At 31.6% G+C, this 24,606-nt stretch overlaps 1 protein-coding gene across 1 annotated transcript; it reads left to right on the forward strand.

The window, feature by feature from the left end:
* Positions 1-516: 516 nt before the first annotated feature.
* LOC139510612 (uncharacterized) lies at positions 517-8,453 on the forward strand. The gene is made up of 7 exons (XM_071297161.1): positions 517-617; positions 2,229-2,271; positions 2,677-2,848; positions 3,348-3,504; positions 5,427-5,626; positions 6,440-6,588; positions 8,236-8,453. Exons 1-7 carry the CDS (start codon positions 578-580, stop codon positions 8,378-8,380), a joined length of 906 nt encoding a protein of 301 aa, XP_071153262.1. The 5' UTR covers positions 517-577; the 3' UTR covers positions 8,381-8,453.
* Positions 8,454-24,606: the final 16,153 nt, after the last annotated feature.

Genomic DNA, 24,606 nt, shown 5'->3' on the forward strand with positions numbered 1-24,606 from the left:
ACACATAGCCGAGAGGGTGATAGAGTACTAGTAGATTGGTACCCCGAGAAAACCTTGTCAACCGCGATGAATACCAGTAACGTTCTTATGTACGTGACGCATAGAAAATACGTTTAAATAAAAATTCATCTGTAAAACACAATAATGATAGAACATTCAGTATAATAAATTAAATAACAAATAACTGAGAGGGTGAAAAAGCAGATTGGTTACCCTCGAAAAGGCATTGTAAACCGCCGTGTTTTCTCGGGGTACCAATCTGCTCTGTCACTCTCTCAGCTATGTGTTATTTATAATGTTACTGCTGAGAAATGGGGGTTTGAATATCAGTTGATCAGCAAAATTAAGGTTTAATACCAGACCTCTAATTGTTATCTAGACTGTACTAATACATGTTGTTTGAAAATGGGCATGTAGAATAGTTCTATATTTTGTATCTTACACAAACCGTTTAACTCTAATAATTGTAACCTTATCATATTGTACGACAGTAGGTCAAAATCAGATAACAGACATATATATATGTGCACTTTATCGTAGTTTGTCAGTTTTTGATTTTGTACACCAATAAACAGTCATGCTGATACTTCTGTCTTTGACGCTGTCAATTTTGTCAAGTAAGTTTAAAATTTTAAATTCTTAATTTGTTAAACGTCTTTTTATTGAAACTTAATCAGAATTGTTTCCAAGTAAAAACACGTCTATAGCCAATCGCATGCAATAGAACTTCTTTGTTTCTCCTGCAATCCTACCCGTTTTCTTTGTCCTTGGAGTGTTACATCTAAAATATACTGGTCGTTCTCTTCGAGTTTTTTTGTTGTTATTTTTTTTTTTTGAAATAGGGGATATAGAAGCTTTTAAAACTTATTTTTAAAGGATAAGTAAAAAAAGTTCTAAGACCCATTATACATTTGATTGCTTAACGACAACCAAATAGTATGAAATTCAAAACAGTGTAGATGTGGCCATTGATTGACCCATCAAAATCATCCATCGACTGGGACAATTTACGTGAACGTTTATCTGTAACAACCACTGTTCATGACGTACCTACGATAGACATTTAAACTGTGGGGTCAACAAAGGTTTCTTAACGCCTTTAATTATAAAATAATTCGAAAAATTAATCAGGAATAACCTTTGTGTTTTGATTTATATAATTGATATAAATCAAAATATCGTGTTATTTCTGATTAATTTTTCGAATTACTTTATTTAGGTGTTGAGAACCTTTGGTGACCCCATAGTTTAAGTGTCTTTAAAAAGTACATAGTGAGCATTGGTCGAAACATACAAACGTTCACCTAAATTGTCCCAGTCAATGAATGATTTTAATGTGTCAATCAATGGCCACAGCTACACTGTTTTGAATTTCATACTATATGCTATTTATTGATAGAACTGTATTTCACGAATTGATTTTCAAAGAATGAAAATAATTTTGATAATTTCATGCGTTCAAATCGTTTTTTTAGATATACTTTTATCAAGGACGCTCAAATCAAAACATTTGATTAACATGGATGTATAAGTAATAAACAGGGGAAGACGTTTCTGACCAAAAGTGACATATAAATAACCAAGTTCATTATGTTCATGGATGAACAACTTTATTTATATTTGCACATATTGAAAATAAAGCTTTCTTTGACATTTACTGGGTTTTTTTTTTATTCAATTTAACATTATCAAAACCAACACATAATTCAGCTATCTAGATTAAATATATAATGAACATGTTTACAGCGTGGAATATTTTTTAGTTTTACTTATTGCTTAGTTTTACCCTAATGTACATATAGATTATAAATACCATTGCATCGAGTGTGATACACTATTCAACATTTAACAGTCGAGCAGATATTTTATATTGCACAATATTCAGTGGCGAAATCCGTTACTCTAATGATTGTTTTAAGACAAAGTTCAATTTTCTTTTCAATGGTCGGCAAAAAGATACATGTATGTTCTTTCTATTGGATATCATCGTTTATGGTATCATTTTTCGTGACTTCACCAAAGAAAATTCAGAGAAAAGCAATACAATTTGAATTTTGACCGATTGAAACCTGTGTCTAAACGACTCAAGCGTTGATTATAAAGAAATGATCAGCCTGTTGGGTAAAGTTTAAAGAAGATAATAACTAGAGAAATACTTTTATACGTGCATCAATTTACTTCCCAATTTACATCATTTTGATTTCAATGTTCTATCATAATCTTTGTAGATGCGTTAAGCCAAGCGTCGGTCTTAAACAGACAAGATTTAAGGTAAGCTTTTCTAACTTAGGAGTAGACTACCTTAGCTGTATTTTACAAACTTTAAGGAACATTTGACCTCGATACTCTTCAAATTCGTACTTTATTCGTATTTTGTATCTCTTTTATTCCAGAGTGACTGGTTAGTTTTTTTTTTACGAGACGCGCGTCTGTCGCTAAGACATAATGTTAATTCCGGTATCTATGATGAGTGTATTACCAATTCTAAATTGAGACCTATATTTCTTCGTAGAGGCGTATTTTAATTAAAAGATTTTCCTCTTTTCTCTTTCTCCTTCTCCCTTTTAGAGACTCTGAAGTACTCTTGTTTTTTTTTTATTGTGTTATCAACTCTATAACTATATATTATAGTTTCTTTGAAATAATCACTCGACTTATATTGTTTCCATTTTACAGAGAATTGGACGAATCATCCTCTATTCATCATCAAAATGAAAACTCTCATCATGTTAGAGCAGGATTCAAAAATTATTATGTGAATCACAACGGACAAATCTTGAGCTCACATGTAAATCCATCAATCAAAATAGCAGCTACCCAGTGTGTCAGTCAAACATCACATTATAAGGTAAAGACATATATTTGATATCATATTTGATTATCAAAATACTAGTTCTTAGAACTATTTATATTATTCTTAAGATATTTTAATAGATACTTTAAATAGAACTACAAATCTGAAAGACATCTTTCAATTTTTTTCGTTCTGGTTACTTAATAGTTTGGTCTTTATAATTTTGTAATATCATTTGAATATTTTGAGATTGTGTCACAGGGATAACTACTGTACCCATTAGCATATTATGACTATTTCACCTATTATGTCTGTGTTGTTGAAAATACAACGGAATTTGATGCGACTGTCATACAATTGAGAGGTTTAGCGCTATAAAACAAGGTTCAATCCACTATTTTCTACATTTGAAAATGCCTGAACCAAGTCAGGAATATAATAGCTGTTGTCCATTTGTTTAATGTGTTTTAGCTTTTGATTTTGCCGTTAGATTAGAGACTTTCCTTTTTGAATTTACCTCGGAGTTAAGTATTTTTGTGATTTTACTTTTTAGGCAGCACAAATGATTGGACTGATGGTAAAACACATGTCTTACAATGTTTTTAGTGGGATTGCTACACGTGGTCACGGCGTTGGTATATTTTGTAGTAATGAAAAAGTAACAGTATTTCCAGAATTTTACTCTTTGAGAAATAAAGCCGGGTGTGGAAGTAAGTTCTTTGAATATATGAATTTCCCTAAGGATTTGCTTAATACAGCTAATTTAAAAGTAATCTTTAAGCTATAAAAAAGACAGATACAACGTTAAAACCATCCCTAGTCTGTCGTTTAGTTAACAATATTGTGGTACTGTGAAACATACATTATCAAAGGCTTCTGATTGGTACTATTAAAGGAGATAGAATATAAAAAGGGACATAACCTCTCGAGTCGAAGAAAAATTCCCAAACCAATGAATGAAAATGGAACAAAATATTTAAAAAAGCCACAAGTCACCAAAATATTTTATAAAAATCAGATGACGGAGCAACATAAACGCTACCAAAAATACAGGGTTGTAATCAGGTGCTGACGTGTTATCAGCCGTATTGCTTAACCAAGTTCAAATCGGGTGTTAAGTCTCTTTTGTGCTCTCACAATGGAGAAAAGAAGATCGTGCTTATGAAATTTGGAACATGCTTAGCATTCGTGATCACTTGAGACACAAATATAAGATACAATACGTAACGCTACTATTTCCCATACTTACATTTATACAAAATCAAAATGGTAGATACACATACTTTATTGAGGGTCTCGAAAATTCTCATATTTTTAAAACATAATATACTGATTGAAACAAACATTGACAAAACAAAACTCCAAAAAGGATATCATCAAAATGCTGGACTCTTTGATAGTCAACATATATGGTGAGATTGATGGACCGATATTTCAAAGGATAGCTAATTCCTATGGGTACTATTCGTGAAACTCTACTGTCCAATTTGTTATAATTTTATTTGTACTAAATTGTCGCAGAATTCATACAGAATTTTTTTAATATCAAAAAGAAAAAGTTCTTTGATTTCAACTTCAAATATATTGATAATGTCCATCTATAAACCCGCATTTTAATGCGTGCTTATATCTCATATATTCCAGCGAACCTAAGATTGAGGATACCACCAAAACTAGAAAGACTGCTCCAAATATTGACCTTTTTATTAATATAGATATACATAAGTAGACTACATACATATTAACCTCCCAATTGTTAAATTCTCATTTCTAAGCAGCAGTAACATACAGTCTATCCTATTGTAATTGGAAAAAAAGATATTAAAATGTCCTTGATCTGCAACCTTATCGATTGTCGAATTTTAAATGAGTGTTAAGCTTGCCTGGCACTTGGAACGTGCATCGCAGGAGACAAATTTCCTGTCGACGAACGCTGTTTCGCTCATTTTATAGTTCCTAGAGTTTTTGTTTGTTAACTTGATTTGTATCATCTCAATCGTTTTTATGCTCCACCTACGATAGTAAAGGGGCATTATGTTTTCTGGTCTGTGCATCCGTCCGTCCGTCTGTGCCTCCGTTCGTCCGTCTGCTTCAGGTTAAAGTTTTTGGTCAAGGTAGTTTTTGAAGAAGTTGAAGTCCAATCAACTTGGAACTTAGTACACTTGTTCCCCATGATATGATCTTTCTAATTTTAATTCCAAATATACGAGTGGGGCATTCGTGTACTATGGACACATTCTTGTTTATTTTAAGATCGGTAAACTTATTATTAAGATTGAATCTGGTTTTATTTACGGTAAACCTTTCACTTGTATGACAGTCGCATCAAATTCCATTATATGTACAACGATGCATGAACAAAACAGACATAATAGGTAAATAGTTAAAATATGGGCACAACAGTCATCATGGTGTAGAGCAAATACAAAGAATCTCAAAGAAAGAGTAAAATTTTTGAGTCAATAACGAACTTACAATGAATAACATGGTAAAAACTGACCAAAAGTCAAACAGCACTATACAAAATACAACATAGAAACATAAAATTGAGCAACTTGTTCGAATCAATAGACAAACTCACAGAGATTTTAAATAACCAACATTTTCTACATTTTCAACTGTTCATTGCCAGGTTCTTGTTCTGGCTCATGCCGATCTACATGTTCTTCTGATGGGAGAAAGTTCGAAGACCTTGATGGTGTAACGAACAATTTGTCTGGTGTACGAGAAGATAGAATAAACTGTAACAACTTTGCTGGAGCTGAAAATATTTTAGTACACGAGTTTGCTCACCAGGTTTACAATTACATGCCATCGTCAGATCACAATAGGGTATATTATTTTACATTTTTTAGCTTATTTTTCAACTCATCAAAAGTACAAGGCAGGCTTTATGTTTACACAAGACTCAACATTGACGCTACAATCATGACAGTTGGAAGGCTAAATCAAATCAGGACAAATAAGTTAAAAAGCATTAAAAATTGAAGTTACAAAACATTTTGCCAAATAAGGCTAAAGCAAACTTTACCTGAGTAACAAAAACCAGTATGCCGAACAATGTTGCATTTATAAACATAGTACCCAGATATTTCAAAATACTGAACATATATAAAATTGAAGGACAACAATTCTAAATGAACCATTTTTTTTCCAGATGTAACTATTTTTAGCCATTTTTAATTTATAATATTTTATGATCTTTGAATTATTTTTAAGAAAAAGAAAGGCGAAAGATACCAGAGGAACGTTCCAACTCACAAGTCGAAAATAAACTGACATCGACATGGCTAGAAAAAAAAGACAAACACACAAGCAGTAGTACACAAAACACAACATAAACAACTAAAAACTGACCAATACGAACCCCGACAATAACTGCATGTAATCTTAAGTTATCATAAAGGGTTAGCAGATTCCGCTCCACATGTGGTACCCGTCGTGTTGCTCATCTTAGTACAAATCTGGTAATAGGTCAATGTAAAACTACTGACTTGGTCGTTGTACTATTTCGAACTAGTATATATTCATCGGTTATTCCTACCGAGCGTTTGTTAGTTCTAGTTAATAAAAACAACCAATGTAGATATTTCTAAACAGATCTAATATAAACTGTAGTTTGCATGACCTGTGATGCCGTTGTAGATTGACTACGTTTATAACTACGCAAACCAACATCATATATGGACTGTTGGTACTTACGCTATGACCAACCCTTCTGAGTTTTGGGCTGAGGCGACTCAAGCTTTCTTCCACGTTACTGGCAGATCCGATGTTACAGGTGGTCTAAACATGTTAGTATATTATTGTGTACTATGTTTCATATATTTTTTGGAGCTTTGTATGATGTCAATTTTCACTGGTACATTTGATTTGGTTTACCTGAGCCCGCCTTCGTGTGCGGAAATTCTCGCTATGCTGATGACCCATTGGTAGCCTTCATTTGTATTCTACTTTTTGGTCTGGTTATCGTATTTCTATAATATTTCTCATTTCTATTCTAAAATTTATTTATTATTATCAATATTAAGAAAAAATGGAATAGGTATAATTCGGAGTTAAGTATGACGTCCATTATCACTGTACTAGTATACATGTTTTTAAGGGGCCAGCTGAAGGACGCCTTGGGTGCGGGAGTTTCTCGCTACATTGAAGACCCATTGGTGGCCTTCAGCTGTTGTCTGCTCTATGGTCGGGTTGTTGTCGCTTTTACACATTCACCATTTCCATTCTCAATTTTAAGAAGTTAGTTATGACAGGCGATTCAGAAAAGTAGTTAATACTTGCATATTACCGGTGTGATATCAGACTCAATTTTGCATACAAAACAAATGAAATTAAGGATGTTCGCTTGTCATGTTCTTGGGATTTTTGTCAGATTTTCGGAACTCTCTGGTTTTTCCATTTGAATGCCTTCAAACAATTTGCCCATTGGCTCCTATTTTTATATGTTTTACATGTTTAATTATAACCCATCTGTAAAAGTCTTAAAAAATCTTTGCTATTTTTTAATAGTTTTTGAGAACTTAAACTTGTCAATGATAAAGAAAGGAAAAATCAAGAGAGAACATTTTTCCAACAAAAATTTCAATGGCTGAGTAGCGAACTTCCATAAAAAAAGAAATCTGATTACAAAAGAGGGACGAAAGATACCAGAGGGACAATCAAACTCATAAATCGAAAATAAACTGACAACGCCATGGCTAAAAATGAAAAGGACAAACAACAGTACACATGCCACAACATAGAAAACTAAAGAATAAATAACACGAACCCCACCAAAAACTAGGGGTGATCTCGGGTGCTCCGTAAGGGTAAGCAGATCCTGCTCTACATGTGGCACACGTCGTGTTGCTTATGAGATGATTACCAGTTATGATTTTCTATTCTTCATAATCCTGATCAATATATGGGTAAACGATAATATAATACATGTTTATAATGACAATTCAAATTCATAATGATATGCATAATAGAACTGTGACGTCACGAACATGCAGTATTTAACATGTTTGACCAAAAAAAAAAATTGACTCATACAAATATTAGAAAATACATTATTCTTTTAGCAAAATCTTCCTTTTTATCATTGTGTTGTTTAAATAAATGGTCCGCTAAAACTTTTACTCATACACACATATGAATGACAATATTAAAAACATTAATTAAAGGGTTAATTCTGCATTTTAACAGTTTACCCTTAAATGCATGTAGGTTGAAAGCATGAAGCAAAAAGAAAGAAAAACAAATACGTAAATGATATTGTCAGTATCTTGAAAACTGGATGTTCAGGGAGTCAGTAGCATATCATGTAACTTATATCAATTCTTAATTAGTATCATATAGATTTTTAAAAAAATAACCCAGTTACTAGTATTTATTCTTTTTATTTAATTGTAAAAAACAAATGCATTGTATTTCTATTTATAAATTTATTTTAGGTGTAACAACGGTCAATATGTATGTAGGAGTGAATCAGAAGGACGAGCTTATCTACAGAAACGTGACCCTTGGTTGTTCGAGGAACTATCAAAAGTGTACACAAATAGTCAACCCAACACACCTAGTGGACTTACTGCATGTTAACAAAACTTTATATGTATATAACTGTTTATACTTTAATCTTTGCTGTAATAAAGTAACCTCCGTTAATCATCAAGGAAGGCCTTTTATAGCTTATACGACATGTCTTATGTGACCATTGTTGAAGACCGCACAATGACCTATGTTGGATGGTTTTGTCATTGGTTATCATACTACATCTCTTTAACTTTATTTATTTAGGTTTAATTGTTTGAATTGTTTTTACATTGTCGTTTGGGTGTTTTGTTGCTCTTTAGTGTTTCTATTGTTGGTTGTTTTCCTCTTATATTTGATGTGTTTCCCTCAGTTTTAGTTTGTAACCCGGATTAGATTTTCGCAATGGATTTATGACTTTTGAAAAGCGGTATACTACTGATGCCTTTAATTGCATTGTCATTTCGGGGCTATTGATAGCTGACTATGTGGCATGTGCTTTGCTCATTGTTGGCGGCCTTATGGTGATTTATAGTAGCTTATTTCTGTGTCATTTGGACTCTTGTGGAGAGTTGTCTCATTGGCAATCAAACTACATCTCCCTTTTATATCTTAAAATTACTAAAAAATTCAAATGATGATTGTAGGGATCAACTACAACAGACGAGTCATAAGCTCCTAACTTGGGACAAACACATTGAGATTGAGGAGGCGTAAACAGTGTTTGTGAACCTTTGACAATGTTGTAGCAGAACATTATAAGAAAAAACTACAAAAATTTGTTAGAAAAGGCTTCACTCACCAGATCTCAAAAATTAAAACAAACATAAATAAAAACGATATCGATCTAAGAACATATGTATTATTTATCTTGTTTGACAATAAATATGATTAGTTGCAACAAATACTTTTATTCTTACAATCTACTGAAAATCAAGAGCGATCTAGTCATCGAGACATTCATTACTCCAGCTATCACTTAAGTCGTCACTGGTGTCAGCACTACTGCTTCCCATCCCACCGCCTCTCCCTCTTCTATCTTCGCATCCCCACCTTTTTCCATCTGAAAATTTAAAATCATATTACAAATGTATTGCTAATTATAATCTAACACTATTGGCATGACATACTTTTTGAAATTTTTTTAGTTCTTTGTTTGGTAAACGTTGGTTCTGATGGACAAAAAGTGTATTAACCTTTTGGTGTCTGATTTGTTAACATATTAAGTATTTTAAAGAAGCATGTGCGAAACGCTTTTATTAACAGTATCATACGTTTTTATGTAATATGTGAGTCGTAAATCGTTTATATTAGTACATTCAACTTTTCTCATTTTTCATACAAATTAACAATAAAATTAAATAAATAAAGTTTTTGTCGAGTAATGCCTTATATTGAAATGTTGAATGTTTTGTTATAGTTGCCAGCAGCTAAGTATTATGTTTGAATATATTTAAACAATAATCTGGATTTTGCTTTAAAATAACCACTGTGAGAGACAATTCTTTCAATTGATTATAAATTTAATATAAATCTAATATATAGAAATGAAAATTAAACCGTCGAGCGAAAATGACTATGTTACAACAAAGGAACTTACTTTTTCTAAATATTTTTCTCAAGTTTTCCTCCTGGACGATATCCTCGATGATATCCTACAAATAAAATTCGGATAATAAATCACTAACAAAGTTACAACATAGCTTAATGAAATGAGACAATGTTAACCGAAAATGAGCATTTAAGGTAGCACAATACAAAGATTTTTGTACTTCCAATCACTAACCTTTGAAATGCTGTAACTTTCTTATGAATGCATAGAAAATAATAAAAGAGGTATATATAGATAGATAAAAAAATAATCTTTAAAATGAATGCAATATTTTTATTATACAATTATTATGTAATCAATTATTACGTAATTAGTGGCAAAATCTGGGTAAGTTCACTTGAATGAATTTAGCTCTATCATCTCTTTAACTATACAGAAAATTTTAACGCAATCTTAATCAACACATCATGGGCTTTAAAAGGGTGTCTCAAATTGTCTCTATGGTATTCCATTCTCTCATAAATCTCTAATTAGTGTAAACATCCTAACCACATAAAAGAAGATAACGTTTAATTAGGTGTACAATTTGTCCTATACATTCTATCTAAAATCTGAGACACCCTTATGTAGATAATGGCCATAGGAACAACATATAATAAAATCAACCCTCTAGGGATACCTATGCCGAAGCTAATTTCATTTGAAAGTGGAAATTTGGTGAAAAATATTTTAGACACAGTTAATATTATAATTGGTTACATAATTGTTGCATAATACTAACATTTCATTAATTTGAAAGAGTCATTTGTTAGCTATCCAAAACTACCACTTTTATAAATTTTCAAGCATTATTAAGAAAGTTACAGCATTTTAAAACTTGGGAGTTGGAGTTATAAAATCTTTGTATTGTGCTACCTTAATTCGGTCACCACTAAAAAATGTTTCGTTAGTTAAATGGGAGTGTATCAACCGATTCTAAAATATGCAATCATCAAGACAAATAAATTGAAAAATGAAATACAAAGTTACGGTGTGAGCCAAGGCTCCGTGTTGAAGGCCGTACCTTGACCTATAATGGTTTACTTTTATAAATTGTTACTTGGATGGATAGGTGTCTCATTGGTACCCATACCACATCTTCCTAAATCTAATTATCACATAGCCCTTTTATATCTTAAAATTACTAAAAAATTCAAATGATGATTGTAGGGATCAACTACAACAGACGAGTCATAAGCTCCTAACTTGGGACAAACACATTGAGATTGAGGAGGCGTAAACAATGTTTGTGAACCTGTGACAATGTTGTAGCAGAACATTATATGAAAAAACTACAAAAATTTGTTAGAAAAGGCTTCACTCACCAGATCGACTACAAGCTCTCAAAAATTAAAACAAACATAAATAAAAACGATATCGATCTAAGAACATATGTATTATTTATCTTGTTTGACAATAAATATGATTAGTTGCAGCAAATACTTTTATTCTTACAATCTACTGAAAATCAAGAGCGATCTAGTCATCGAGACATTCATTACTCCAGCTATCACTTAAGTCGTCACTGGTGTCAGCACTACTGCTTCCCATCCCACCGCCTCTTCCTCTTCTATCTTCGTATCCCCACCTTTTTCCATCTGAAAATTTAAAATCATATTACAAATGTATTGCTAATTATAATCTAACACTATTGGCATGACATACTTTTTGAAATTTTATTAGTTCTTTGTTTGGTAAACGTTGGTTCTGATGGACAAAAAGTGTATTAACCTTTTGGTGTCTGATTTGTTAACATATTAAGTATTTTAAAGAAGCATGTGCGAAACGCTTTTATTAACAGTATCATACGTTTTTATGTAATATGTGAGTCGTAAATCGTTTATATTAGTACATTCAACTTTTCTCATTTTTCATACAAATTAACAATAAAATTAAATAAATAAAGTTTTTGTCGAGTAATGCCTTATATTGAAATGTTGAATGTTTTGTTATAGTTGCCAGCAGCTAAGTATTGTGTTTGAATATATTTAAACAATAATCTGGATTTTGCTTTAAAATAACCACTGTGAGAGACAATTCTTTCAATTGATTATAAATTTAATATAAATCTAATATATAGAAATGAAAATTAAACCGTCGAGCGAAAATGACTATGTTACAACAAAGGAACTTACTTTTTCTAAATATTTTTCTCAAGTTTTCCTCCTGGACGATATCCTCGATGATATCCTACAAATAAAATTCGGATAATAAATCACTAACAAAGTTACAACATAGCTTAATGAAATGAGACAATGTTAACCGAAAATGAGCATTTAAGGTAGCACAATACAAAGATTTTTGTACTTCCAATCACTAACCTTTGAAATGCTGTAACTTTCTTATGAATGCATAGAAAATAATAAAAGAGGTATATATAGATAGATAAAAAAATAATCTTTAAAATGAATGCAATATTTTTATTATACAATTATTATGTAATCAATTATTACGTAATAAGTGGCAAAATCTGGGTAAGTTCACTTGAATGAATTTAGCTCTATCATATCTTTAACTATACAGAAAATTTTAACGCAATCTTAATCAACACATCATGGGCTTTAAAAGGGTGTCTCAAATTGTCTCTATGGTATTCCATTCTCTCATAAATCTCTAATTAGTGTAAACATCCTAACCACATAAAAGAAGATAACGTTTAATTAGGTGTACAATTTGTCCTATACATTCTATCTAAAATCTGAGACACCCTTATGTAGATAATGGCCATAGGAACAACATATAATAAAATCAACCCTCTAGGGATACCTATGCCGAAGCTAATTTCATTTGAAAGTGGAAATTTGGTGAAAAATATTTTAGACACAGTTAATATTATAATTGGTTACATAATTGTTGCATAATACTAACATTTCATTAATTTGAAAGAGTCATTTGTTAGCTATCCAAAACTACCACTTTTATAAATTTTCAAGCATTATTAAGAAAGTTACAGCATTTTAAAACTTGGGAGTTGGAGTTATAAAATCTTTGTATTGTGCTACCTTAATTCGGTCACCACTAAATGTTTCGTTAGTTAAATGGGAGTGTATCAACCGATTCTAAAATATGCAATCATCAAGACAAATAAATTGAAAAATGAAATACAAAGTTACGGTGTGAGCCAAGGCTCCGTGTTGAAGGCCGTACCTTGACCTATAATGGTTTACTTTTATAAATTGTTACTTGGATGGATAGGTGTCTCATTGGTACCCATACCACATCTTCCTAAATCTAATTATCACATAGCTAAATGAAATGAGACAATGTTAACCTAAACTTAGCATTTGATTTGGACAGAAACATGGTTTTCTTTTGTTAAGTAGGCTTGTATTAATTTTAACAATTTTCATCAATCAGAGAATGTGTTATGTGTCCAAAGGCTATAACTTAAGGATACAAGTTTTTAATTTATATAGCACTGGTATACACTTTGCTCCTTGTTCTTTGGTGTATTCTTTTTCGAAAATGAACTAGTAATTTAGTTCAGCAAACAATCTCTCCATAGCACATTTTTGAAGGAAAACCAACACAAAGACATAAACATAGAATATTTTATAACTTTGTAATTATATAAAAACAAGGTTTCAGACAACATTGGCCATAGATGGATTTGTCTATTTTTTCTTTGGTCTTTTTAATTTTATAAATCTTCAACGTTTTCACCCCTCATGTATGCATGTAATAAGGGTAAATGCAGAAAAGCGCTTCGAACGAATGAAATTTATAACGTGTTGCTTTCTTCTTTTTTTTATATAAGAAAACCAACAGGAAGACGTACACAATGATATAATGATCTAATCAGGAATTACTTCAACATATTGTTTTGCCAATCAGTAATAATATAGAATGTGTACTTCAAATTTTGTATCTTACCTTGGGCATCTGCGATCTCCAACAATAAAGCTACAATCAAGATCCCGAATAAAAGTTTGTTGTTCATCCTTTTCTTTTCGGTTGTTGTTGCTAAGATGAGTTTGTTTACATATTGGTGCAAATGGTTCGGTTTTCCTTTTTATAGAAATTCTTGTTTGTTGTGACAAATTCGTGAAATACACTGTCACGTATTTCCAGAATTAGAATATAAATCAAGTAAAATATACTTTTCAAATATGTCATTTTGTCAAGTTTACTTTTTTTTCGTATTTGGCTATGTATTTGTCCAAATCACTAGGTGTTTTTCTCACTGAAAACCTTTACATTTTTTTTAAACAATTTACTTCCCAAAAAAGGCTGTTGAGACAGGCGAAACATTATACTGACAGTTCTGCAAATGGAATCTGAAAAAATGTTAACGCAATTAAGACGGTTAGACTATAAACAATCTTTGAAATTATAGAACTTCTCTATACCTTATTTATATACGAAATATACGAAAACGAAAATCGAAATTCATTCAGTTAATTTGATAATGTTACTCATTTAATTAGAATTGAATATGACAGTGGGAAAATACTGCATATAACAACCACTATAAACCTGTTTTTTTTTGTTTTTTTTTTACTTATTTTATTCTGATTTATATATATAAAGAGAATACACTAAGATCATTTGGTTAAACAAATTTTGCAACAAATTACATACTTAAAAGCTTTAGATAATGAATTATCTCTGTTTGTACATATAATTTCATTTTTGTAATTGAAACTATTTTTTTTTCAGATTTTGTTGTCACTTGCATAAATTACAAAATGCTTTAAAAAATAAAATAACTGTTCTTACTTCTAATTTGGTCTTCTTTTCAAGCTTTTAATTTTAATTTGTATTTTTCTATTGCACAAATGTCAAAAATGGGAAAGATGTCACTTTAATATTGAAGCTCAGTTTTCAGTGCAGCAACATTGCCAAATGATAATTCGGAACATAATGAGTATTTGTCTGACCTCTAACATAGTTGTAGAATATGTTAGCCTTCCGCTGCAAAGGTCAAGCAAGATTCTAGCGAATCTAGTTCATATTCTATCAATATCTTTGATTTATTCAAAACTTATTTTAACGTCAGCTGTCTAATTTGAAACATCGAACTATTCTGAGCATGTTCATTTGTATTATAAAGCCAAAGAAGACATTGCTTTGAGATGTATATATGTAAAAGGAACGAAATTCATTACCGGTTCAATAACGACATCATGCTAAAGGTTAGTAATCTTAGAGTCTTTAAGACTTTCTAGAAAAAACGTACCCATTCTTCTACGTCTGCGAAAGTACCTATGATTGCTAGATCTAAAACTGCTCCAAATCCTAATAGTACTTATAATCGCGTTCTAATCTTTCATATCTTTTTTTGTCATGCCCCATGCGATAATGCTACCTATAACAAGCAAAAACACTGTTCTCTCAACATTCGCAACAACCAGAATACAACCTGTCAAGCCAGTCTGAAGTAGTGTCTTTTTTCTATGTCTTTTCATGTTACTTCTCTTAATGAATTGTTTCCCTTTTTTAAAAATTCTACTTTCAAAAATTGTAGCGTCCGTAAAAAAAGGACGAAAGATACCAAAGGGACATTCAAACTCATAGATCGTCAAGTGAGGCGGAATATACCCAGGGAAAATTATAAATTGAACGGTGTATATATATTCTGGCTTTTCACACTCGTGCAATATATATTAATTGTAATGTGACTATAAAGGCTTGAACATGTCAACAGATCACATATGACAAAATATCTATGTAGACTATTAAAGTTAGAACAAAGTTAGAAATAGAAAAATTACAATTTCTAAATCGAAGAAGTGATATGCACAATGAACAGAAATTAATTCTACAAAACTAGCTCCTGCATTTAGATACGGAATGTGTTGCTTAAATGAGTAATCACTTCATTTATGTAAATAAGAATGAAATATAATAAATCAGATTATAAGTGCTTATTAGTAATTACCTTATCTGGATTTGGCAAAACTTTTAGAAATTTTGGTCCTCAATACTCTTCAACTTCGTACTTTATTTGGCCTTTTAAACTTTTTTGGATTCGAGCGTCACTGATAAGTCTTTTGTAGACGAAACGCGCGCCTGGCGTATATACAAAATTTAGTCCTGGTATCTATGATGGTTTTTTTTTTACATACAGTATTTACATCTATAACATTTAAGTACAAATCTGACATTGACATTAAATGTTTAATTACATCATATATTGTTTGACTTTTAAATGACATTGTTGTATACTTCATATAGACATAAGAAATGGAGCAGTGCTCTACTTTCAACGATTGTTTACTGCTCCACCTTTCTCAATCTTGCAAAACACGTTTTCAGTCCCTTTGCAGAACTGTCTCCCCTACTTCTCTTGGAGTAAATTGTTTTTCCAATGTGGGGATATTTTCTGGTAAAACACTTAGTAATTTGGAGAAACGTATAGCCAGATACGAATAGGATGTATCATGACATACTGAAAGTCACATAATGAAATTGATAAAGTGTTGTTTCATTTTTTATATTTGATTTATATTCGGAATCTGGACATACGTGATACTTTATTCAACAATAAACAAAATTTCTATAAAAAAAGGAAAACTGGGTTTGAATGAAAATGTAATTAATTACGATTCCTGGTGTAAACCAGTGTTATCTGAATTAATATCTTTTATGATAAGTCCCTCTGGTCATGAACTCGAAAACAATTATATTATTATTTTAGAATATATCGAAGAGACAAGTGGAAGAAAAAAATACTTTTCAATATTTGTCATGTTTGAATATCTTATAATCGTTTGATACAAACAAAATCCAAAATGATGCACGGATTAAATGCTAAGTTAAGGTTAACATTGTGTAATTTATTTTAAAATATGCAATAGCTTAAGATTTTGTTAATTATCTGAAACCTTTGAAATAATCATTTTTTGTAGGCGGATATCGTCGGGGATATCGTCGTCCAGGAGGAAAACTGAGAAGAATATTTAGAAAAAGTAAGTTACTTTGTTGTAAGATTATGTTTCACCTTACGGTTTACCAATTACTTCTGTATATTCTAAATCTACTATTCATTCAAAGAACTGGTTTAAAGATTGTACTCAACAAATAACTATTCTTGTGATGTTATCATTTACCTATACTTATCTTTTGTTATTTGTGTCCTCAGTTTGCTGTTTGATTGACGCATACCAAACATCACTGTTAACAAACTTTATTTTCCTTAATTCCTTAACACAACGGTGAAGAACTTGTTTATTTTATACAAATCTTTGATACTAATAATAAAGGAGATTTAAGAGAAGTTTGTTTATCAAATGTACTTGAAATGCTCAAGATCACCACTCAGACAGAAAATATCAAAACACATTGTTTTGTAAAACAAAACTAAACTTGGTACAAAGCAACTGATATAAATGCAAAAAGTATGCCGTAGCGATAATGTTAAGAGCAATAAATGATACTTTTTCTTCAATTTTCGGATGGAAAACGTTGGGGATGTGAAGACAGAAGAGAAAGAGGTGGTGGGATGGGAAGCAGTAGTGCTGACACCAGCGACGACCTGAGTGATAGTTGGAGTAATGAATGTCTTGATGACTAGATCGCTGTTGATTTTCTGTACATTTTCTTTAATTAAAGTATTTCTGGAGTATTTTGTCAAAATTTCTGAAATCAAGAAACACTTGATTAATGCATATATTCATTGTTGTCGATGGTGTTATTGAAGCCTTTTTCAGCTCCTAATGGTAGTGTTTTCCCTTATGTGCCTTTACAACATTGTTCAATGTTCGGTATGGATTGACAAGTCAGAAACATTGTTAAACTTACCCCTTTTTTTATATCTGTATCAAGATATAAAGGCCTACAATGCAACGAATAATCATATAATATTCTCTAAAATTATTTACACAGAATGAAATTTTTAAAAATCACAAATCTGAACTTTCATTGAATAAGAACATCAAAGAAAACGGCGAAAATCTACCGTCATTACACTTGACACCAAAACTTTACAAAACTCTTTCCAAAAGTGTTGACTACTATTTATTAACAGTAAAAGATGGCTTTCAAAAATATTGAAGTGAGATATATTTAACCAGTGGGGTCAATCAGACGTAGATTCTCAAAAAATGCTAAAGATCTACTGCTAAATCTTAGATACGATCTCTGAAAAATTAAGACCTTTCATTTTTCGACGTTTTACACTACTTTAACCATACTCAATTGAAAGATCGACTTCATCATATCATTAAACAGAGTTTTTCTATAAAAATAGGAACCGTAGATATAAATTTCTTGTTTTGGGTATTAATAGTTCTTATTTTGTGAAGAACCACATTGATTCTATAAGAAAATACAGTGAAGATGATTTTATCAGAATGCTGAACTTTTTAATCGACAATATATTAATTAAGTTTGGAGGATTGATATTTCATCAGACGGTCGTTTTTCAAATGGTACTAATTGTGCACCTCTTCTTGTCGACTTGCTTTGTACTTGTATGAAACAGATTTCATTCAGAACCTTCTAGAACACAAAAAGATAAAGCACATTGCGAAATTCTTTTATTGTACTTTCAGATATTGATGATGTCCTATCACTGAATAACCAATAGTGCAGTCAGTACTGGCATCTCATATATCCCAGTGAACTTGAAATAAATGATACTAATCATACAAGAGCGACTGTTTCATACCTTGATCTTTTCCTCAGTATTTACACAAATGGACGACTACACACTGAACTCTATGACAAACGGGATGATTTTAAAAACTTCCCAATTATAGATTTCCCATTTCTCTGTATTGCATACCCTCTATTCCGTCGTATGGTGTTTACATATCTTAATTAATACGTTATGCTCGTGCATTTTTCAAACTATGCGGACTTCATATACAGGAGTGTACTCCTTAACCAGAACCTGCTCCAACTGAGTTATGAGGAGGAAAGTTGAAAATGACACTCTATGCGATTTGTCTGTGTCTATACTAACCAATGACATTTTGATCATGATTTAGAGTTTTGTTCATGTCGTCCGTCTCCTTAGTACCATACATTGTCTATTCCCGATTATGCTTGTTTTAGTGAGTGTGAATTTGCATTGCTGTACGAGTATCTTGGTATTTGTACATTCAACATTCAGGTGTTTATTTTTAGTGTTTGTAATGTGGTTTCGGTTGTGTAATGTGTTGTCTTATCGTTTGTAGTCTTGATAATTATAAAATAGCCTTTTTCATGATAATTGTATGGGCTGGTATTGATAATAGTTGTACATAGTTCAAAATTACATATTCGTTACATAAGTGTGTCACTGTTTGTGCTGTCTGTTGTTGACGGAAGATGTTCGTTGAAGGTGCAATTTGCATGTTATGTCGACCATTATATTATCTATTTGTGCGTTTCTCAGTGATGAGTGTTCTTGTGTGTGTTTGTGTTGTATTTCTGTCACGTAGTATTGTCATTTTAGCGATATATTGTTTTAACATTGTGATATAAGCTGGTGGTTTAGAGCTGGCCTCTATTAAACCAGGTTCAAACAACAATTTTCTTCATAAAAGATCCTGTATCAAGTCAGGAATGTATCAGTTAAAATCACGTAGTTCGTTTTTGTGTAAACAGAATCCGCGTTTTGTATTGAGCGATGATGATGCCAAATATAAAGTATTGACTTCATTGAAAACTCTAGCAGATCTTTTTTTGTTTTATATAACTGTATGCCATGTCTGAGCTTATTACTTATGCATATGATAGCAATGATACCATATAGATTCATTGTAGGCATTCTTGATACCCCAAAGTTACCCGAAAAAGACATTAAGTTTCTATTCAAATTTGAATACCATGAAAGATATCTGAAATGTTCTGTATTTCAGGACCAAAATCTTACGAAATCTGGAAGATTGGATAGGTTTACAGAGCAACCATATTTGACAATCGGTAGAGATCATGGTGAACGTCATATAAAGATGAAAGATGTGATATGTTTGTTGATGAAACAACTTTTCGCCAGGGAACAACAAACGAGGATGTCTACACTATAGGACACTGTTTGAAAACAATTAGCCAGATAGCAATCAACGATAACCGATGACGCACATGGTTCTAACTAGGTACACACACAAAGAGAATATGGTGAGTTTTACAAGGTTTGTGATTTGTCATTATTAGTTGGAAAAGGCTTTACTCATCAGATCGACAACAAGTTCATGAAAATTTTAACAATAAGAAAATATCGATATCTATTTCAGATAAAATAAAAAATCTTGACAATTATCTTAAGAAAATCAAGAGCGATTTAGTCATCAAGACATTCATTACTCCAGCTATCACTTAGGTCGTCGCTGGTGTCAGCACTACTGCTTCCCATACCACCACCTCTTCCTCTTGTGTCTTCGCATCCCCAACGTTTTCCATCTGAAATGTAAAATATATTACAAATGTAGAACTGTTTGATGATAACATTGTTCTCACGATATTCCCTTTTTGCAAATGTATTAGATCATTTGTACAGATCACGTTGGTTTTTATGTGCACACGTTTGTATATAATATGTTGTCCTGTATAATTCAACTATTATCTGAACATTTCTTGTTTTTCTTATACATTTACAATAAAATAAAATAGAAAGTGATAAATACGTGCACTTTAAAACAAATATAATGCGTTTTGTCAAATGTCTAACAGCAGGTATGGGAAATTAAAGTGTGCTCCTCTGAACCACATTGAAAAGTGATTTGTTCTTAGTGGGGATCTGAACCATGATATCTGAATTGAATTAACGAAAATCCGACTAAAATTTGCAAAGTTCAAAATTGTATATGTTAAAAAATATGCTTAAGTTTTGTACAAATACTACCTTTAATTTAACATAAACACGTATTAGGGGGAACACAGAATTATATGAGTTTGTTCATAGATAGAAGCATTTAATGATTTTGTTTGAATATTCTCAAGTAAGAATTATACTTTTTTAAATAATCACTGACAGAGTACAATTTGCACAACATTGAATTCTAGATTTACAATATACAGAATTTCGAAGTAAATTATGTGGTGAAAATGGCCATCTTACAATAACGCAACTTACTTTTTCTAAATATTCTTCTGAGTTTTCCTCCCCCAGCACGATATCCTCGACGATATCCGTTTCCTGGTAAATATAAAAGATTTGGATAATAAAAAAAATTCAAGGATACCACATAGATTAAAGAAATAACACAATGTTACCCCTAACTAAGCACTTAATTCGGGCACCATTTTTAATTTATTTGTTTGGTAGGCTTGTTTCAAACGATTTTAAAATATGCAAGCATTAAGACAATCCTTCAAATTTTAGTATCATTTTCTGGCACTTGTCTTTTGTTTTGTCTTGTTCTAAAAACATACTACAATTAACACTACAGCAGAGAATACATTATATATCCTTATGATATATATAACTTATGCATGAAAAAAATAATTAAGATAACACTGGTATACACTTATTTTTATTCATGTATTCTAACTGCTTCGTAAATGAATTAAAGAAATTTAAGAATAGCATACATCAGCAATAAAAAAACAAGTGTTTAAAGAGAAACAAACACAAAGTCATAAATAAGATAACCCTAAAACGCGATTTTAAGAATTAAATCAGGCAAATCAACATTTTGCAACCCTCTGACGAGGATTTGAACTTAAAACAGACAACGACACCCTTGTAGATTTCGAAAAAGAGCGGGCTTATGTCGCTACAACGCAGCACTCGCACTCGCAAAGTGAAAAGGAATTAATTTAAGTTGTTATATAATGCTTCCCAATCCACTATAAATAAATATGTTTAAACTTGACTAAAACAGAAAAATTAACATGTCTCAATCCTCTAGCGAGAATTTAGACTTAAAAAAGCACATTGACATGTATCAATCCTCTAACCAGGTTTTAGACGACGTTTGACAGCCACATCAACATGTTTCAATCCTCTAGTCAGAATTTGAACCTTAAACAGGTACATACACATTTGTCAATCCTCTCTCGAGGTTTGAGTCGTTTAGCAACATGTGGCTACTTGCTTACGAGGTCTAAGACTTTAAACAGGAACATTAATAAAAGGAGGCGACATTTAATAAATGGACAGTCAAACTCATAAATAAAAGATAGACTGGGCAACACGAATCCCACCAAAAACTGTGGTTAGAATTTTGAATTAAAACAAGCACATCAACAAGTGGCGGTATAAACTTAATTTTGCCGTCATCTCCATGTTAGTTTATTTTATTTTCAGCATTTGTTTCATATAATGATATAATCCGTACTGTCTTATCATAGTGTTTGCCAATCAGTGGTATTAGACTAATACTTCGAATAATATCTTACCTTGTGCATCTGCGACCTCCAACAATAAAGCTACAATCAAGATCCCGAATAAAAGTTTTTTGTTCATCCTTTGCTTTTATGTTGTTGTTGCTAAGATGGGACTGCTTGAATACTGGAGCAAATAGTTCTGTATTCCCTTTTATAGGAATTCTAGTTTGTTTTGACAACATAGTTAAATACAACATCACGTATTTTCAGAATCCGAATATCAATCAAATAAAAATATAGCTTTCAAAAACGTCAGTCTGTCAAGTTTACTTCCTATTCGTATCTGGCTATGCATTTCACCAAATTACAGAAAACCCCCTCATTTTTCCAAAAAAAAAATCCATGAGAAAGTTATCAGCCAGTCGTTACATTATACTGACAGTTCGGCAAAGGCACTTTGAATGTTTTAACCATACTGAGAACGTTCGGACTGTAAATCAATCTTCGAAAGTGTAGCACCGTATTTCTTGTATCTGTATAACAATATATGTCATCCGAAGGTCATACATTAAATGATAAAGTTAACATTTAATGAGAATGTCAGATTGTTACTTTGATATGATAAATGAAAATACTGAATAGTACAAGCCACTGTTGAACTGATATTCTTTAACACATTTCGTTCGTATTTGCAAACTTATGAAGAGAACACACAAAATCACTTAGTTGAACAAATTTATGCAACAAAGTACTTACCTTAATTATCAAGATAGGCTCGTAGAATCAATTCCGGATGATTTGTGCATATCAATTTTCTACTTTTATTGTAACTATTGTATCATGGTTAATTTTGAAGTTGGTATTATTTTTGTAACGGGAGACTTTTACGAGGTTAAAATAATTATATTTTTCTCTAATTTAGAACTTGAACAGAGTGAGTGAAATAAAATCTATCGCACATCTCACATTACCATATCAAAATCAAGATACCAATGGGACAATACAAAACAATGAGTTGAAAGAAACCACCATGATAAAAAAACTAAAAACGACAAAAAGACCAACAAGTCAACGGAACACTGTAAAGAAATCTAAATATAAGAGCAGCAAAAACCCAACCAAAATTTCAGATGTCCTGGAATGGTTACAGTTCCTGTTTTAGTTTGTAAACATATTAATAAACAAAAATGAACAACATACATTTGATTTTCAGAAAAAATTTCATACATATAGCTAATCTAGGACCATGCACAAGCAAATGAAAAAATACAAAGAAACAAAGAATATTTTGTAAGTAAATGTGCGGTACTGTTACATATAAAAAAAAAAAAAAAAAAGATGTGGTCTGCTTGCCAATGAGACAACTCTCCACAAGAGACTAAAATGACACAGAAATTAACAACTATAGGTCACCGTACGGCCTTCAACAATGAGCAAAGCCCATACCGCATAGTAAGCTATAAAAGGCCCCGAAATAATGTATATAAATGACTTTAAAACATCTCTTTCAAATGAAAACTTGACAGCCATGGCATAGTTTTGAATCAAAACATTCTGTTTATTTATTCTTGTATATATAATTTGTGTGTACTGGAAAATTATTAAGCCAGCAATTTCGTTTCCACGAATAACTTTAAACTTTATTAAATTCTTTCATAATTATAAAGATTTGGTTTTGAAGTTTGGTCGAAAACTTATTTCAAACGAGATAGTACATCCTCATTTTTACGAAAATGGTTTTTACCGTGTCTGGAAATTTAGAAACGATCCTTTAAATAAACTTATTCTAAAAGGTTAGATCATCGAATATTGTTTTTACTGGCATGAATGATATTCATTTTGTTATCAGTAAATTAAAAGCAAACTAAATATTATTGTTATAATACATATGCACATTCATGGATAAACAATGTGTCTGATACCTGTATTTTGGCATTGCACAAGGTCATGTTTTTCTCTGCCTGTTTATGGCGTCTTAACACTAAATTTATTGGATGTTGGATGCGTACTTATTGATAATTAGGTCTTAGATGCATGATTTTTTTAATTGTTAGTGGATTTGAACTAGGTGTCAGTAATGCGAGTACTCTCAGATCTGTACCAAGTGGGGTTTTTTTTGTGTGTTTTTGTTATGTCTACTCTGTGTAGTATTTGTATTTGTATCCATCTGATCAGTTAATTCTTTTTCAACTGATTTGTATGGCTCGTTCTTATTATGTTATGTTACACCACTATCCCAGATTAGGGCGGGTGGCATCCAGCTAACATGTTTTACCCCGCCACATTCTATATGTATGTGCCTGTCCCAAGTCAGGAGCCTGTAATTCAGTAGTTGTCATTTGTTGAAGTGTTACATATTTCTTTTTTGTTCATTTCTGTACATAATTTAGGCCGTAATTTTTTTCGTTTTGAATTGTTTCACATTTGTCATTTCGGGACTTTTTTATAGGTGACTATGCGGTGTGAGCTTTGCTCATTGTTGAAATCCGTACGGTGACCTATAGTT

This window comes from Mytilus edulis, chromosome 2, assembly GCF_963676685.1.
Source record: "Mytilus edulis chromosome 2, xbMytEdul2.2, whole genome shotgun sequence".
Lineage (NCBI taxonomy): Eukaryota > Metazoa > Mollusca > Bivalvia > Mytilida > Mytilidae > Mytilus > Mytilus edulis.